Here is an 18659-nt window from a genome sequence, read left to right as displayed (position 1 = left end):
CCCGACGCCCGGGCTGTGATTCGGCCTCGCAGCCGCGGCCTCCCCGGACGGAGCCGGGGGCTGCAGCTGGGGGCTCAGCTTCGCCGGCGCCCTGGAGGAGACGCAGGCCGCGGTGCCCCCCGAGGCGCCGGAAGAGGACGAGGACGAAGAGGAGACGCTGCCTCACTCGGAGGCGGTCGATGTGTTCCAGGAGGGGCTCGCCATGGTGGTGCAGGACCCGCTGCTCTGCGATCTCCCCATCCAGGTGCGCGGCGTGGGGGGCGGCCGCGCGGGACCTCCACGGAGGGGCTCGGTCGCTGGATATGGTTTTCACGGGAGCGCGGGAGGCTGGAGCCTCGGGTGAGGATTTTTTGTTTCTTTCTTGGGGTCACACCCGGCGATGCACAGGGGTTACTCCTGGCTTTGCACTCAGGAATTACACTGGCGGTGCTCGGGTGTTCCGTATGGGATGCTGGGAATCGAACCCGGGTCGGCCGCGTGCGAGACAAACGCCCTACCCACTGTGCTATCGCTCCAGCCCCTCGGGTGAGGGTTTAGAGTGTACGTGTCACCCAGCAGTTCCACCTGACGTCTGCCTACCACCCCACCACCACATACACAAAGCGTTGATGGGGAAGGAGAAAGGCACAGCAGTGTTCGAAGCAGCACCAAGTAGCCAGGACATGAAATCAGCACAAATGTTCAAGGACAGATGAATAAATAAAGAAGTGGTGGTAGATATACGTAGTGAAGTACTACTCAAAGATAAGGGGTGAAAAATGAAATTTTGCAGTTTGCTGCAACATGGTTGGAACTAGAGTCAGAGGGAGAACAAAATACTGAACGATCATACTCCTCAGGTCTATTGATAAACAAAACAAAGGAGTAGTTTGTGTATCCAGGGATGACAAGCCCTTGGTCTTGGATTACAAAACCGGTTATCCAGCACTGGAGAAAGTGGGGTGGGGTATCGAGGAAGAGATGACTGGTAATGACATAAGGACAGTGGTGGAAGGTCTCAGCCACCTTGGTGGTGGGGAAGGTGCAGCAACTCTGTACATCAATACCCTAGATGCTAACCATGTTACCTAAAGGATGATGAAAATTAATAGTAGGGGGAGGAGTAATAGTACAGGAGATAGGACTCTTGCCTTACGAATAGCTGACCTGTGTATGATTTCTGGCACCCCATAAGGTCCCCCGAGTCCTGCCAGGAGTGATTCCTGAGTGCAGAGCTATGAGTAATCCCTGAGCAGAGCTGAGTATGCCCCTCCCCTCCACACACGCACAAATAAAGAAAACAAGTAGTAAAGGGTAATCAGAAACTGAGCCAGGACCGTTGACATCTTAGTATAGTGTCTATAAAACTAAGGGATGTCAGTAAGATTAAAAAATTAAAATTAAAAATTTTAATGAGGATAGTATTATAGGATCTTTTCTTCGTCTCAAGTTCTATGGTAGTTTGTCATGGCCCTGAACTTCTGTTAATAGGGGCCATGCTCAGGGTAGGGACATTATTGCATCCATTTGTTCAGTGCTGGGCCAGCCATGCTTCTCAGGGGCAGGGAGCCACCAGGCCACCCCATATGGTGCCTAAGAAGTGGCGGGTGGAGAATGCCTGGGATCAAACTTAGGGCCTCTCTACATAGCACACATGCTTCACCCCTTCTAGCCATATCCTTGGGGAACTGTTTGTCTTTATATGCTTGATATTTTGCCCATCACAGGGTTTTGAGTTTTTTTTTTTTCCGGTGGGGGGGCTTGCTTAGGGCTTACTTCTGGCTCTATGTTCTAGTATCACTCGTGGTGGAGCTCAGGTACCCTTTTAGGTGCGGGGAATCAAACCTGCGTCAGCTTCATGCAAGGCAAGCAACCTACCTGCTTTATTACTATTCTGATACCCCATCATGGAGCTTTAATCAATTTTTGAGAGTGGGAGGGTGCTCCCCAGCAGTGCTGAGAAGCCACGTGATGTTGAGGATCAAATCTGGGCTTTGATCAAACCGGCTTTGCACTCCAGCCCTGTGAGCTATCTCCTCAATTACTTTCTTACAGCACACATCAGAACGCGGACGGAGTTCTACTTGGAGCTCAGATAGAGCACTTATTGCATGTATGATGCCCTGGGTTGGATCTCTAGCACAGGAGATTGAAAAAAATACATTAAAATGTTTATTACAGGCCAGAGAGAGTCCAAAGGGTTGAGCACATACTTTGCAAGTAGGAGGAACAGGTTTGATTCCCAGCACTGCACGATTCCATGAGAACCACCAGATGTGGCCCCGAAACCCTAAAATAAAAAATAAAGTGCTTATTACAGTGACTTATTTTTTGGCACTCAGTACACTTGCGTGACCCTGTCCCAGTTTGGTGGTCAGACTCAAACGTGACTAACAGGCCCAACCTTCTTCCTCTCTCCCAGCCCCTAGCTGGAGGTTCCAGCATCAGTTCATTTTGCTTGGCCATTTCTACTCCTTTCTCCTGAGCCTTCTCCAGTGTGTACATTAAAAATGTGGAATGCGGGCTGGAGTGATAGCACAGCGGGTAGGGTGTTTGCCTTGCACTTGGCCAACCCGGGGTTCGATTCCCAGCATCCCATATGGTCCCCTGAGCACCGCCAGGAGTGGAATGCAGTTCTTGGCACTGAATAATAAGTAAAATAAGGGCAGGAGAAAGCTCTGCAGACTGAGAACAGGCTTTGCATGCTGGAGGTCCAGGGTCAATTCCCAGCACCACATTGCTCTGTGAGCACCTCCAGGAGCGACCCCCAAGCACAGAACCTGTAGTAGCCCCCAAGCGTTGCCATGTGTGGCCCAAAACCCACAGAGGAAATGAGAGAAAAGAAGGGCCAGAATGATAGTAAAGACACCTTGCATCCAATCTGGGTTTGGATCTTGCACCTTGTTGGGGCTCCCTAATCACAGCCAGGAGTGATCCCTGAGTACCTCCAGGTGTGATGCGAAGGACAGAGAGAATGCGGGGAAATGAGACTGCACTGCTGACAACAGTGAAACCCGAACATTGGCAAGAATTTCCTCCCTTTCTTAGCTCAGTGGGCTGACTGTACAAGGCACGCTTAGCATTTGGGGGCCCTGGATTCAGTCCAAGCAGAAACCTAAGGCACCACAGGTGTCTTCCCTTTCTGTCCTTCTTAACTGTGGCACTGGTCTTTGGACACTTAATCAGCTGGGATTTTTTGTAGTGGTTTGGGGTAATCAAGAGAACTAGGACTTCCACTTCTTCCCTTGCTCTTTTCCAGGTCACTTTGGAAGAGGTCAATTCCCAAATAGCACTAGAATATGGCCAGGCGATGACAGTCCGAGTGTGCAAGATGGACGGAGAAGTCATGCGTAAGTGCCTTCTCCCTCAGACCTTGCAGTCTGAGCTTGGGGGCGGGAGGGGGGGCAGGAGGGAGTGGGTGTCAGCTGGTCAGCAAGAAACTCATGGATGTTGCAGTAACCACAAAGCCCTGGCCGTGGGTTCTGCTCCACACTACTACATCTTTCTTGTGTGTGCCCTTGCTTGCAGCTGTGGTGGTAGTACAGAGTGCCACGGTCCTGGACCTGAAGAAGGCCATCCAAAGGCACGTGCAGCTCAGGCAGGAGCGTGAAGGGGGCATTCAGCACATCAGCTGGTAAGTAGAGTAGCTGTTCCTTCCCCAGCTTTCCTGGGCACTGGTGCGGGATCCCATCTGGTGTGCTGCAGATTCTTCATTCCTTTGTTTCGGCCCTCCTACGCAGTGCTCAAGGGGCCTGGGGCCACTCCTAGCCATACTTGGCCAATCAGGCTGCCATCATTGCATTAGTCCTCTGGTGCCAGGGACTACAAGTGGTACCCAGCAGTGCTCAGGGGACTGAACTGGTGTCAGGTACAAAGGACTCGTGTTCTTCCTGGCCCTGGAGACTAGCTTTGGAATGCCCCCTACACTCCACCAACATTCTGACCAGATGATGATGGGCCAGCCTCCTTGCCAAGGATGACTGTTGATTTTTTGTCCTTATCACCTGCCTGGGCAACTGCATGTCCTCCCTGGGGCTTCCTCTGCACAGCCCTTGAGAGCATGGCTTCTACATATGCAGGAAGAGAGATGGGAAGAAGTGTTGCCCTCGGCCCAACAGACTGAGCTCTCGAGCCTTCCTATACCCAGTTTCGGTGTCTTGGCTGTCCAGCTCACTCGGCTGTGACTCATCCAAACCCCTGTCATGCAGGGCCTATGTGTGGAGGACCTATCACCTGACGTCCGCTGGGGAGAAGCTCACAGAGGACAGGAAGAAGCTCCGGGAGTAAGTGCTCAGGAGTCACTTTGGTAATGCTCAAGGGACCACAGGAGGCATGGAGACCAAACCCACGTTGGCCAGTGCCTTCCCCCATGTGGTATCTCTCCTGCCCGGGGGAGGAGTTTTAAATGAGTTTCTGGGGAATGTGAGGACCACAGAGTGCCTGAGTAGACAGAGGAGGTGGGGAGCAACACAAGTCAGCTAGGGCAAGAGGGGCAGAGCAAAGGGGGCAGCATCCAGGCTGTGAGCTAGGGAACAGCTCACCACACCCTGCTGCTGCTGACATACTCCCTGCTTCTCCTCTCGCAGTTACGGGATTCGCAATCGGGACGAGGTATCCTTCATCAAGAAGCTGCGGCAGAAGTGAACTCGAGCAGGCACTCTGCTCTGGTGGCCAAGCTGTGCTCCCCCACCTCCATCCACCCAGGAGGAAGCCACCAGTCACTGACTCCTGAGAGCGTAGAGGTGACCCGGCCATCTTACAGCGCCCTCTGGATGGACTACCTGTGTGGGCCTTCAGCAACTGGACTGTGAGAGCTGGTTACTTGTTTCACTCCCATGTGTCTGGCCTGACCTTGACCTCTAGCTAGATCCAAATATTAATCACATGACAGATCTCGTGGGGCTGTGGGCCCAACCCTATAAACAAAATAAAAGTTCCTGAGTGGTAAAAATCAGCCGCGGTGTCCAGGGCAGGAGAGAGGGCAGCAGGTGCTGCACCTGAGCGCTGCTGTCACTGTCCACTCGCAGGGGGACCACGTCACAGGGCAGCGGACTTGCTTTCTGTTTCCGCTTGTGGGGGAGCAAAGGCCTGCACCCAGGAGCACAGCCCACAAAGTTTATGTCCCTGCAGAGGGATGGAACCGGGGCTGAAGTTGGGGGCACCCCCTACCTGTGTATTAATGTTAACAGCAGATCCCTGGATCTATCCACAGTAGCCACCATGGCTCTGAAAGGGGGCAAGGTGTGTGTAGCTGGCTGAGGGATGCTGTTGAAGTGTGCCTGGCACTCAGCTCTGTGCTCTGGAGACTCGTGAGTGGGAGGCCAGGGGCACGAAGGGCCTCTTTGCAGCCCCAAATGAAGCAGGAAGGAGGTGGCAGCTCTACTCCAGTCAGTGGCAGCTAAAACGCTCCCGGTCCATTTATTGGCCACATGAGGTGGTCGTCAAGAGACTAGTTAGAAAATGATCATGGGAACTAGTGTAATAAATGCCCAAAGTATGAGAGGGTCAACAGCAGTGGACAAGGCACGAGAGGTCTGTTTCAGGAAACAGAACCCAAGACTGGCAGAGTCCCGTGGCCTGTGGGGCTCACCGGGGTGGACAGTCAGCCTGGCTCCGGCCTGCTGGAGCACATGGCCATCAGCACCGTGGCCAGCTCAGTGGAGCTGCGCATCCAGCTCATACTTCTCACAGAACTTGTCGGTGAAGGGAATGCAGGTGAGGAACTCGCACCATTCACACCGGACAGGGTAGAAGTAGAAGAGGACCACCAGGCCAGCCAGGAGGCCCAGGAAGACCACCTGAAAGACGATGATCTGGCAGCGCTTGCGGTACAGGTCGAACTTGCCAAAGCTGATGTAAGGCAGGAAGGCAAAGGAGAGGAAGAGGCCACTGATGAAGCCGGAGATGTGGGCGAAGTTGTCGATCCATGGCAGCAGCCCGAAGGTGAACAGGAAGAGCACCACAGCCAGCAGCTTGAAGAAGGCACGCCACGGCCGCGCCAGGATTTGCCAGCTCTGGAAGAGCTCCACAAAGAGGCAGGCCAGGATGCCAAACTGCGAGCCGGCTGGGCCCACCTGAGCAAAGTAGGGGTGGCTCTGAGCTAGGGTGCAAAACAGGTCCTGTGCCCCAAGAATCACCTCATCCCACCACTTGTCACCCAGAGCAGGTCAGGGTGGTGCTTCTAGGCTGGACACTGCCAAGACCCAAAGTGGGCAGTAGGTATGGACCCAGCTCATACAGGAGTGCACCCTCCAGGGTGCAGTGGCCTCACCTCTGCCCGGTATGGCAGGAAAATGGCACTGGCAAGGTTCCCTGTGATACCACTCAGCAGGTAGATGATGGCAATACGGTGCCAGCCGGCCAGCTTCTCCAGATCTCGCAGTACGGTCATCTGGAAGCAGACAGAAACCAGGCAATGCAGGACCCTGTGGAGAGGGGGCACTCAGCAACAGGGAAGGGAGCCAGCCCCTCGCTGACAGCCACTCCTCCAGAGGGCCCTGAAGCCACCCACCTCACCCAGAACTGCCCAGCCCACATGGTGGTACTTGCCCAGCATGCAGGAAGAGGGATAGCCACAGGCGGTAGAACTGGTCAGGCACTTCAGGGTTGAGGAAGGGCAGGAGACCGCACACATCGTCCATGCAGTGCACCTGTGCAGAGGGCCCATCAGCATCAACAGTGGAGGGGCCAGCGGGGACACCCACTGGGGAAGCCTACCTGAGAGCAGAGGGTGGCCTCCTCATGGAAGTAGCCCCTCATGAAGTCACAGTACTCCCGAGAGGTGATCTCACACCTGCAAAGAGGGCGTTGACTGGAGGCTCGGGCAGGGGCTCCTGACCATGCCTCCCAGGGGCCGTTGTTTGGTTTGGGGAACGGACTGTCCAGGAAACTGAACCCAGGGCTCAGCGCCAAGAACATCCTCAGCCTGCTCTGGTCGCACATCTGCCAGGTGCTAGCCCCATTTGTCAGCCTTTATTTCTAGGCCAAGTCCATGCAGACCCTTTTCGTCCCCAGCCACCTTTGCCTACCTGCCCTTGGTGCCGATGCAGCAGGGTCTGCCCGTGATGACACAGTCCATGTGGGGATGGTTGGTGTGGTTCCCAGCGCTGCTTTTAGTGCAGATCTGGGCCACAAGCAGGCATGAGTCAGGGCCTGCCCAGCCTCAGGCGTGCTGCCAGCTGCTGCACCCCTGACCAAAGCCATACTCTCTGGCCTCCCGAGACACCCCTTAGCACCCTTCTCTGGCACTGAGCAAAAGCAGGTGCTGTCCAATGGGCAGGCCTGGGGCGTCGGCAAACAGGGTGCTTCCAGGAGGAAACCTCTCTGGCATTCACAGGGGCTTCGGCTTCCTCCACCTCAGGGCAGGGAGATTCCTGAGCTGTCCACAACCCCAGCTCACCGGCCACTTGGTGATGTCGTCTGGCCACTCATGGGGGTCCTCGGAGGAGGGTTCATCACATACCCTGTGCAAGCCCAGTAGCTGGTCAGACCCCTGCTTCCTGCCTTGGCATCAGAGCCCTCCCGTCTGCCCTGACAACAAGGGAGCAGCTGCAGCCATTCCCCAGAAAGCCAGACTGACCTGGGGTCCTGGTGACAGACGGAGCCAAACTGTCTCTTGTGGCCAGCAAGTTCTGGGGCACTGGGGTGGGCAGGCCACCTCACCCACACTGCCAGCGTGGACTGCAAGGACACAAGGGCAGCCTTTGTCAGAACCCAGGGATGTCTGGCAGGGGGGTCTCCCCAAGGCAGGGACAAAAAGCAAAATCCATTTTCCTTCATCCCCACAGCCTGACAGGAACTTCACGTGCATGAGGAAGGGGCTGTGGTAAGGGGCAGGGTGGTCTCATTGCTGATCTCTTAGAATGAGCCGAGCTGTGGATGGGCAGGGAACAGCATCCAGCGAGTGACATCAGGATGCGCCTTCCCGGCTGTGCACTGGGCAAATCAGCTTCCCTCAGACACTCGTGGAAAGAACCTCCCCAAGAGGGGGCACCACAGGGTCACCTAGGGGAGGAGTCTGGGGTGAGGAGAGGTGGTCTGCGGGGCCTGCACGGATAGGTGGTAGTTCACGCCCAGGACCAGTGGCTCTGAAGCTCCAATGCAACCACTGCCGTGAGGCGAGAACAGGCGCGGGCGGGCCACACACCGAGCACTCCTCCTCCGAGGTCTGCACACAGCCGGACCTGTCGTTGCGGACACAGCAGGCCGAGTGCTTCTCCCGCTCCCGCGCGGCCCGCACAAAGCTGTGCACCTGTGGGTCCTGGCGCATGCAGGGCGAGAACTTGGCGCCCAGGTGGATGAGTGCCTCCTGCAGGGGTGGGAAGAACCTCTGTGGCCTCTGCCCCCACAGGCCCGTGGCCCAGCCCGGCCCAGCCCTGCCCTCACCGAGCTGGGCCCGATCCAGAAGTTCTCCTGCTGCACGTACTTCACATTCTCATAGACTCCTCGGTTCCGCAGCACCTGGGAAGTTGGCAGGAGAGGGGAGGGTGAGGTGAAAGGGGGCGGGGGGAGGGGAAGTCAGATGGCACCCCTGGGGGACCAAGGGACTCCAGAACCAAAGCTCTGTGGTGAGGGTCCGCTGGGGCCTTGAGGCTCACCGAGTCCACAGTCTCGTGCTGCGAGAAACCCACTGGTGCAATGCCGTAGATGCACACGGCCAGAATGGTGACGAGCGAGTGAACGAAGGTGAGCCAATAGGTGAAGAAGGGCCTGTGGGTGGAGGGTTAACAGAGGTGGCAGTCCCAGCTCCCCTGGGGGCTCTTGGCCCACACCCCACCAGCCCAGACCTACCTGTGGTCATCCATGTCCTCGATCTGGCGCTTCACGTAGCTGTCGATGCGCTTGCGGTAAGTGCGGTTGGTGAGCCGGCCCACCATGCCCAGCCCGTACGGCCGCTTCTCCCTGGCGAAGAACTTGCGCACGGGTACGGCGATGCGCTGGCCCCGGCGCTGCCCAGCAGCACTCACCACCTCCTGCCGCAGTCGCACCTTGGGCTGTGGGCCGCCAGCACACCCCTCTTTCTGCTTCCTCCAGCCACGCTCCAGAGGCCTGGGGCGGGGGGTGCAGGGGAGTCACTGTGGCACCCCTCCCACCTGCCACAGCTCTCCCAGCAGCCCGTGCTGCAGGCTCACACCACACCTTCCCACGTGCAGCCCGTCTGGTGAGGACGCCTGGCTCTGAGTGCCCCGACTCCCACAGCCAGTCTGGGTTCCCCAGCCCCTCCGTGACCTCCGCCCTGGGACCTGCCACAAGACCCCCAGGGGCCCGACAGAACTCACAGCATCAGGTGACTGCGCTCCAGCTCACTGCGGTCCAGAGCACCCCCCGTGAGGCCAGCCTGCTCGGGGGCCTTCTCCCAGTCCTTGAGTGCTGCCTCCGAGGGAGACTCAAACACCTCATCTGGGTACGTGGACAGCTCCTCATGGAGGACACCTTCCTGAGCAAACACTGCGGGTCAGGTTGGCATACAGACAGAGAGGGTGTGGGCAATGCTGCCACAGACACGGAGGGGAGAGAGGCGATGCTGCCAGGCACTTACCCGAGCAAAAAAGGACGTGTCCAGCTCCTCAGGGAACTCGGCCGTGTCCTCCTCCAGGAAGCTGGCAGGGGTGAAGCTTCGGCGCTGTGCCCGTCGTAGCGTGCCATCCCTCACAGACCGGCCCTGCCAGTGAGATGAGCACAGAGCTGGCTGGCTAGGGCTCAGCCCCACTAGCCCACGGCCTCCAATGGCCCACGTCCCTCTCCACATGAGCCTGTGCCCCCAACACCAGCCCAGCCCCCTTCCACCAGTGTTTAGGCTTCAGTCTCCACCCCACCTGGCCCTGTACCCACCTTCACCTGGCCCCATGCCCCCCTCCATGCAGGCCCCTGCTCCCCTCCACCTGGCTCCATGCCCACCTTCACCAGGGCTGCAGCTGCCCGGAAGCTCATCTTGGCCACCGACTCGCGCTTGCGTCTCCGCGGGAGCCGGTTGAAACCCGAGCGGGAGCTGGAGAAGGAGCAGAGGGAGGCAGCACCCGGCGTGATGGGCGTGTGTGGGGTGCTCAGGCCATCGGCGGCATCATCCGCCACGCGGAAGGCCCTACCCCGGGCCAGGGGGTCTATGATCTGGCGGGAGGGAGGAGACGCTGGAATGTGGAGAAGGGTCACCATGCAGAGGGCTCCTCCCTGGACAGCTGTGTAAGCACCATGTCCTTGCCCCATGCACCCAGAGGCTCCCGAGTACAATACCAGGACCCTTTCTTCTCCCCTTCCACAGAGGACCTCGGGGACCCCTGGAGCCAGCAGATGCCCTCCCCAACCTGAGCTCTGCACAGCGAGCTGCCTCTGCTCAGGCTCACTGAGCCACGGGGGTCGAGTAAAGAGCTGCCGCACACCTTCTGCATGCCCAGCTGGCATGGCCCCACATACAGGGGTGGGGGTGTCTCTGTGCTGGTCAGGGACACGTTGTCCTGGCTAGGCAGGTCCAGCTCCCGCATGACCTGGGGTTTCAGCCTCCCGTAGCGCTGGCTGCAGTGGCGGAGGCTCTTGCGCTGCCACTTCTGGGTGCTGTCACTGTCCTTGCTCACTCCAAACCAGTCAGCGGTGCCCCTGCATGGTGGGGGGGGCACAGTGGGGAGGGCTCAGAGAGAGGAGGCCAGCACTCTGCTCCCCAGCAGGCTCTCAGTGGCCCCTGTTCTGGGCAGCATGCTTCACCCCAGGCCTCCAGTCACTGATAAGCAAGTTCTACTCAAGAGGAGGGAGGCGCTCCGGCCCTGGGCAGCCTCTGGGTAAAACCAACCCGCTCCAAATTTCCACCCAGCCTTGCCCCGGCATCAGCCATGCCTGGGAGAGGGGCTGGGGAGACACTCAGCCAGTGGAACAGAGCTCAGATAGGGCTTAAGGGGGTGCAGCTACTCCAGACAGGCTCTGAGCAGCCGAATCCCACGAGCACCTCCTGTCAGAGACCCGGGGAGCCCGCCCCAGGGAAGTCACGCACTGCACACATGCCAGTTCCTGCCCACACCCTGTGCTCTGCCCCAGGTACCTGAGCAGGGACCGAGAGAAAGACCGGCGCTGCGGGAGAACCCTGCGGGCGGCAGGGGAGCCCAAGAGGGGCAGGGTGTGGACACGCCCAAAATGCACTTGTCGGCTGCTGAGGGGCCGGAGTGTGGGGTGAAAGAGACAGAGGAGAGAGCAAGTGCTGGAGGTGCGAAGAGGCAGGGCCAGGTGAAAGCAGGAAGAGGGTGGGGTGCCACCGGGCAGGGTCACAAAAGCGAAGACATGGGAGGCCCTGGCCCAATCCCAAACCCCAACATGCCTCCCAGCCCACACTGCAGAGTGGCAAGGTGGCCCTGTACCTGCGGATGGTCTGTGTGATGGACATCTGGCGCTGCAGTGCCGGTCGCCGGGGCTCGTGGTGGGGCGAGGAGATGTGGGCCGCCTCAGCCGGCATACTCACACTCCGCAGGAAAGCCTGGCGTCTCAGGGGTTGGGCCGCAGGGTCCCGAGGAAGGGGGACAGCAGTCTGTGCCCACAGCCCCTGCTGGCCAGAGCCTGCCTGCATGGAGCTGGGCTCCTCAGGCGTGGGGGGCACAGCCACTGGGATGTCCAGCTTCAGCCAGGATGGCTTTTTGCGCTGCAGGCTGCTCGTGCTGTCTCTCCGGGCCTCACTCATGGCTGCAGCTGGTGCCGGACAGGCCTGGGGTGGGGGTAGGGGGTAAGTTAACCATGACAGAACTGATCTCTGCAGGGACCCAGTGCCAGAACAGCCAGTACCCGGGACAGAGTGAGCACAAGAGAGAGCACAGGCAAGCTGAGGGTTCTCCCAGTTGTACACTACACCCAGACCTCACCCTCTTTATCGACAAGCATGACGTCTGCTCCAACGACAGAAGCCACTGTGGACATCCTGGAAGGTGCCACACGGCCGGGGGCAGTAAAAGCACCTGGGTGCAGAAGTGATGGTGGCCACCAAGGGGCAAAATTTGCACAGAAACAAATAGCACCAAACTCGAAGGCCCCTGGGCACTTTCCCAGCTCTGCCCCAAACTAGCTGGAGCCCAGATGGAGACACAGGCCCCACGGCACAGAGGCCAGGCCCTGAGTGCTGCCACTGGCCCCCATGTGTGTGCAAGACTATGGACTTCTTGGGCTTCCACTTCATTTGACATGAAAACCAGTTTCCCAGAGCCGGAGAGAGCACAGTGGGCTAAGAAGTTTGCTTGCAGGCGGTCGACCCAGGCTCGATTTCCCAGCACAAAGCCAGAAGTAAGCCCTGAGTACAGCCAGGTGTGGCCCAAACCCCCAACACCCTCCTACCCCCAACAAAACAAAACAAAAGCCATATTAGCTTCCAGGAAGATCTGCTCCTTCACCCTAAGAGGCCTAACAAGTGTTCTGAAAACGGGAGATGCGTGATTGGGGGTGTCTGGTCCCATGCAGTGGCCCCTGGGCTCCCTCTCCCACTAAGACAAAAAGACGGTGTGCTCAAGGAGGGACACTGAGAGCAGGGTGTGGCCAAATGACACCTAAATTTCTTGGCTTCCTTCTGGTTACCAGTAGGGACCAACTAAGGCCAGTGGAAACAGCTTCCACTTGGAGCCACTTGACTGCTTGGGGAAGAGAGAGGTAAAACATCACCCGCGGTGCCACCCACATGCACCTGTCACTGTGGCTCTGCTGTCTGGAGACTCCCACCCCCATGACTTGCAGAGAGAGGTGTCTGTGGGCTCTGCAGTATGGACGTGCCCTCGGCAAGTATCACAACCAAGTGTGCACAACCCCCAGCCATCCAACGAGCAACAAAGGGAAGAAGGGAAGAGTGAGGAAAGGTCAGTCTTGATGGCAAGCAGTAAAATTGAGGATGTGAGGACAGAGGCTGGTCCTACCTAGGGCCCCACGTTTGCAGGAACAGACCTTGGGCCAGGCCTTCTAAGGGTGGGCGCACAGACCCTCCTGGACCTGTACTCCCAGGACAACACTTCCTGCTTGGAAAGGCCTGATGCTCCTCAGGGGCTTTTCCAGGTACAGCTTACTGGGCTCCTCCTTACTGAGCCCTCCATCGACTGGGTGACACAGGCCCACCAGCCACAGCCAGTAATACCGATTGGCCTTATTTTGACTCCCAAACAGGAAGGCACCATAACCAAGCGTGCGCAGCCCAGAACAGTATCATGGTTCCTTCCAACTGACTGCACCGGCTAAGGACATGCAAATACACTGGTCCCACTCAAAATGATTCTGCACACACATTCAGGGCAGCTAACCCCTCCCATCACAAGGGCACACCAGGAGCAGACAAAGAACTGGTCCATGTGGGAGGGAGGCGTTCAGGACGTCTCTCATGACGCAGCCCACTCATTCCCACCTCATTTCAGAGCTGTGTGCTGGGTTTGCCCACTCAGACGGCCCCCTCAGGGCTGAGCCTCTTCCTGCCCTCACCCACATGCTCTTGTCTCAGGAGAGAGGGAGAGCAGCTCTGTTCTGCCAACACTGGGAATCCATGGTGAGTCCAAAAATGTGGGGTCAGATGGAGTTCCTGAGAGAGGATGTTCTGTTCAACATGAAGGCAGCCTGAGAAATGGGTCCTGCTATAAGGGGACCAGGAGACCAGAACTCCACACCCATCACGCACCAGATTCAGGCCAGACCAGTTCCTAAGCAGGTCCAGCCACAGGCCTCAAGAAAGGGCAACCTCTTCCTCGCCAATACCCCCTTTCACAGATGGAGCCAGCTTGGGGCCCCTGCAGGCAGCTGGGGGTTTTCCAGAGTTGCCATCAAATAGAATCAAAGGCCAGCAGAGCCAACCTTGAGCACGGTGATGGAAATTCCTGGAAATGAGTCTTTATTGGGGTCCAGGAAGTGGAGCTGAGCCTAGAAATGGGGCAAGGCAGAGCCACCACACTTAGTGGAGGGAGGAGGGTGCTGGTCATGAACAAGGAGCTGGACACTGCCCCCTCCATGCTGGCCCTGAGCAGTGTTTGGGATAGAGGTGGGAGGGACCCAAGGGACCACGTGGCCCCATTATGGTCCTCCTGATGCTGCGCTCCTTGGCCCACCCTCCCCAGCTCCCGCTCTGGGCATCGAGTGGGTGGCACTAAGGCCGGGGAGGCATGTTCCACAGCGGGCCCTGAGGTTATGGGGAGCAAGGCCAGGCTCAGGCAGACAAAGAGTCTGGGCTGGTGAGGAGCTCGGTTCCTGCCCAAAGGAGACAGTAGCTCAGTGTCTGCCTCCCTGGCACACAGGGGCTCTTGTTCCCAGAGAGCCCCGGAGGGTACCCCAGCAGCATCTCCGCTCTGACCCCTCAGTGCAGGGAGAAGCTACAGCCTGGGGGCAGGGTGCCGGGTCAGACAGCATCTGAGTCATCTGGCAACAGTGAAGGATGCCAGCCTGGAGATCTGGACACGCCAGCCCCAGCAGGGGGCCCCTGGGGGGTCACGAGCAGCTCCAAGTGGAGGGGGGGAGTGGTGGTGGGAGCTGCTGCAACCATCAGAGCAGAGGGTGGGTTGGAGCAGGTGGCACCTCTCAGGGCCCCACTGGGGGGTTGGTGCTGTGGTTCCCTCCAGCTGGCACTAGGCCTGGGAGCCAGGGGCAGGACGCTGAAGACTGACCATCCTGAACACAGACAATGGCAGGCAGTTCTGAGGCAAGATGCTCAGGAAGCAGCAGCATTTGTGAGGCATAGGCTATGATACAGCACATACATACACATATGCACAGATGTTCATGCATGCACACATACAGACATGCACCTACATACATATGGACACACACATATATGTGTGCATGCCCACACATGCAAACGTAGACACGCACATGCATACATACATGGACACGCACACACATATATGAACATATATACACCTACGCATGCACACATACACGCATGCATGAAAATGCATACACACATATATACCTATACACACATGCATGGACATGCACACATACACCAGTGCACACATACACTGACATGTGTACACATGCAATATACATGGACATGCACATATACAAGTGCACACAAACACAGATGTGAACTCATGCACACATGCACACAGCAACATGGGCATGCACAAATATACATGTACACACATGTATAGGCCCATGCTCAGATATGCACATACACATGTGCACACACATATACACAGACATGAACACACTCACACAGACATACGGACATGCACATATGCACAACACAGACATAAATACACAGATGGACATACACACATGAACCGTGCACAAACATGCATACTCTTATACACATGTGCATACACACAGACAAGCACACATACACAATACACGGACATGCATACATACACATACATGGACACAGATACGTGCACACAGAGCAACAACTGACTCAAAACCAGAGGTTGGTGGCAGCAGACAGCCCAGAGCAGGGGGGCATGGGACCAGTTTGCCAGCAACAAGAGCACAGTCCAGGAGGCAGCCACCCCTGAGGTCAGCAGGAGCAATGGGCCCCTCCTCCGGACACCTGTCCAGAAGTGCCCCAAGCCCCCTGAGTACAGTCCCATGAAGGCAGCTCCTCACCCCCCTTCCTGATGTCTGACTCTCTGAGACCCAGGCCCACCCATATCCCCTGTGGGAGGGTTGGGAGGGGGGCTGAGTATCTGGCCATCTCACATGGAGTCTTTCCCCATCAATTGCTCCTGGGTGACTCAGACTCACCTAGCCTCTATCTCACCTGGACCTGGACAGAGCTGGGGTAATGTGGGCCATTCCCACAGCACCCCATCAACTCCCCACTTTCCTGTGGAAGAAAGGAGGGCAAGGGGGGGGCAGGGTCAACCTAAGACCCAGCTGGTGGCCCCTTAGCCTGCCATACCTGCCTTTCCAGGTGTGCCATCACCTGCACTCACCCAAGAGCAAACAGGAGCCAGGATCAGGAGTCTAGAGCCCCAGAGTCCTGGAGGAAGAGTGGCCCTCAGGGGACTTCGTTAGAGGGGCAAAGTCAGGAAAAGGGGGCTAGTCACGGAGAGGAGGATGACCCAGCCTGGCAGGACAGAATGGCCAGAACCGGAAGCCCTGACCTCAGGGGGTCAAACAGGGGGGGCTCGAGAGCTCTGACGGGTCTGGACTGATCACCAAAAGTCACACAATCAGCACAGGTGGGGTGAAGCACGGATTCAGTTGCAGCAGACATGGGGTGGTACTCTGGGGCCTCACTGGACCCCAAAAGGGAACTGAGGGCACCCTGGAGCAGCACACATCCCAGCAGAGCAGAGCAGCCTGGGCACCTGCAGGCCCCTGACTACCCTCAGCGACCTCCTGTGTGCACAACTTCCCAGGAAGCCCCTGAAGCGGGAAAGGGCGGAGAGACTGCAGGCAGGGAAACAGGTCCCTGCAGTCTGTTTCCAGAGTAGGAGGAGCTGGCAGGACTGTGTCAAACCTGAACCGGACAACTCAGCCCACTGGCCCAGCACAACACTGGAACGGCTGCTGATGCCCATCTTGCAAATGAGCAAACTGAGGCTCCAAGAGGCCAGTCAGCATCAGAGATCACTGAACCTCTCAGGGGTTCATAGGACACGGAGGGCTGTCAAGTACACCCCACCCCCACCGCCTCAGTGTCAGTCTCAAACAGTCAACCCAGAAATAAGTAGGGGCCCCCGAAACCTGACCTGTGTGGAAAGTCAATCCAGCCAGACACAACAGAGATGGGGAACTGGAGCTGGCTGGGGGCAGCCCATACCCCAAGGGAGAAAAAATGGGGGTGCCTGAAGCAAGGAGAGTGAACCCAAAGCCCAGACGCAGCAAGGAGGTGGAGGAGCTGCTGGAACCCCGGGAGAGGGGAGGGGGTAAGGGGTCCAGGAAAAGGGGCACAGGGGGAAGGGGCAGAGGGGAAAGGTGCCCAGGGGGGAGGGGCAGGGGAGGAGGGGGAGGGGCTAAGAAGGAAGGGAACAGAGGGAAGGGGCCCCGGGGAAGGGGAGCGGCTCAGGCCTTCCCTGGCAGTCCTGAGTGCCTGTGAGGTGGGGATCTGCGCTGGGAAGAGGCAGCGCCTTCAATCCAGGCTGACCTGCGTGAACGCGCGAACTCCTGCCTGGCTCCTAGGAAAATGCTCCAGCTGGCTTTCCCTGAGCTTTCAGGGACCTTCCTGAATTCCTTCTCAACTTGGCCTGGGAGCTGGGGAGCTAGGGGCCCCGGCATGTTCCCTGGGATCCCTGGGAACGGGGAGCACCGGCACCAAGCCGGGCCAAACCTGAAAAGCAAGTTTCATCCTGGATCTTCCCCACCAGAAAGTCCCCGGTGGGTGGGGGGCCTGTCCCAGCTCGGGACTGGGGCCCTCTGCGTCTAGGCCCCACCCAGGCGACACGCAGACGAAGCACACGAGGACCGGCTGCACAGACAGAGGACTCGGCTCAGGGCGGCTGGGCAGGAAGGCCTGGGGGACAAGGGGTGTCCCGAGTCCACCGGCCACCCGGCCCCGGACGCGCTCGGGGCGCCGCGACGAGGCCGGCTTCCCGCCCCGCGGTGGCGGCGTGGCCCGGGTGGGCAGGAAACCGGGACCTCGGGGCTGTCGGCGGGGCGTCCCGGGGCGAGGGCGGGGGCGAGGGCCCACCGCCAGGGCGGACTCCCGCTGCCCAGAGCCCGCGGCGGACGGGCGGGCCCCGGGAGGTCCGGCCGCGGACAGCGCCCACCCGCGGGCGGGGGTCGGGGCCGGGGGTGAGGGGCTCAGCTGCTGGGGTGGGGCGGGAGTCGGGCTGTCCCCCGGCCAGGCCGCGCGGACGTGCTAATCCGGCCACTGGCTATTTTTGCGGCGCGCCGGGCGCGGAATCCAGGGCCGGGCGGCCGCGGGCTCGGGCTGGGCAGCTCCGCGGGGACGTGCGGCCTCGGCCGGGGGACTCGCCCCGCCGGCCCCGGCCCGGCCCGGCCCGGCCCCGCGCGCCCCGCCCGACCCGCCCCGGCCCGCCCCGGCCCGCGCGCCGTCCGCTCACCGCCGGGTCCGCGGGGGTCCTGCCGGCTTCGGGAAAGCGCCGCCGCCGCCGGCCCGTCCGGCCCGTCCGGCCCGCCGCCCGGGAATGCCATGGAGCAAGGGGCGTGCGCCGGGGGCGGGCCCGGCCGGAGGGGGCGGCCGCGCTGACTCAGGGCTCAGGAATGCGCGCGGCGCGCCCGGCCAGAGAGCCGCCTCCTCGGGGCAGGCCGCCGGGCAGCCCGTGCGCGTGCCCGCGGGGGCCACCTGGGGCTCCCGGAGCGGACAGCGGGCCTCCAGACCCCGCTGGATGGAGCCTGGCGGTCTCAGCCTCTCCTGGGCGGCAGAGAGAGTCCTGACCTGTGCCATGGCCTGCGTGAACAGTCTCCCCAGGGAAAACGACTATTCACTGGCCCCTGCCTCACAGTGGTAGGGAAACAGCCTTTGGGCAGCCCTGCACAGGCATTCAGCTCACACCCCTCCTCATACCCCAGCTCACACCCCTGCACACGCCCCTGCATGCATATCCCAGCTCACATCCCTGTACACATCCCAGCTCATACCCCTACACACACAGCAGTGCACACCCCTGCACACACACCAACTCACTCACCCCTGCAGCACACCCTGACTTGCTCCCCAGCTCGAACCCCTGCTGCACCCACACCTGCATCCACACCCTGGCACATGCGGGCCACCAAGGGTGGGCCCAGAGGTGGTCTATTGCAAGCACCACAAAAACCCACCTGATGGTGCAGGAGCAACAACCACA

General features: G+C 59.2%; 2 protein-coding genes across 4 annotated transcripts; one reads left to right on the top strand and one right to left on the bottom strand.

Annotated features, from left to right (window-relative positions):
* The first annotated feature begins 5 nt into the window (after positions 1-5).
* Positions 6-4933, top strand: SNRNP25 (small nuclear ribonucleoprotein U11/U12 subunit 25). The gene is made up of 5 exons (XM_012931808.2): positions 6-244; positions 3239-3329; positions 3508-3613; positions 4188-4262; positions 4566-4933. Exons 1-5 carry the CDS (start codon positions 203-205, stop codon positions 4621-4623), a joined length of 372 nt encoding a protein of 123 aa, XP_012787262.1. The 5' UTR covers positions 6-202; the 3' UTR covers positions 4624-4933.
* Positions 4934-5360: 427 nt separating this feature from the next.
* RHBDF1 (rhomboid 5 homolog 1) lies at positions 5361-18054 on the bottom strand. Of its 3 annotated transcripts, XM_055135528.1 has the most exons (18): positions 17913-18054; positions 11319-11659; positions 11006-11113; positions 10356-10569; positions 9877-10086; positions 9518-9640; positions 9258-9415; positions 8770-9027; positions 8577-8688; positions 8365-8439; positions 8126-8287; positions 7559-7659; positions 7379-7442; positions 7008-7102; positions 6697-6772; positions 6529-6629; positions 6251-6404; positions 5361-6053 (listed from the first exon to the last, which is right to left on the bottom strand). In XM_055135528.1, the coding sequence occupies exons 2-18, from the start codon at positions 11633-11635 to the stop codon at positions 5634-5636; spliced, it is 2748 nt and encodes a 915-aa protein (XP_054991503.1). In that variant the 5' UTR covers positions 11636-11659; positions 17913-18054; the 3' UTR covers positions 5361-5633. The 3 variants fall into 3 exon arrangements, with proteins under 3 accessions (XP_054991503.1, XP_054991504.1, XP_054991505.1); XM_055135529.1 differs by lacking the exon at positions 11006-11113; XM_055135530.1 differs by lacking the exons at positions 11006-11113; positions 11319-11659; positions 17913-18054 and having other exon boundaries at positions 9877-10106; positions 10356-10518.
* Between the last annotated feature and the right edge of the window lie 605 nt (positions 18055-18659).

Source organism: Sorex araneus, chromosome 4 (genome assembly GCF_027595985.1).
Source record: "Sorex araneus isolate mSorAra2 chromosome 4, mSorAra2.pri, whole genome shotgun sequence".
NCBI lineage: Eukaryota > Metazoa > Chordata > Mammalia > Eulipotyphla > Soricidae > Sorex > Sorex araneus.
Note: the sequence above shows the minus strand (reverse complement) of the source record. Positions and strands in the feature narration are given on the sequence as shown.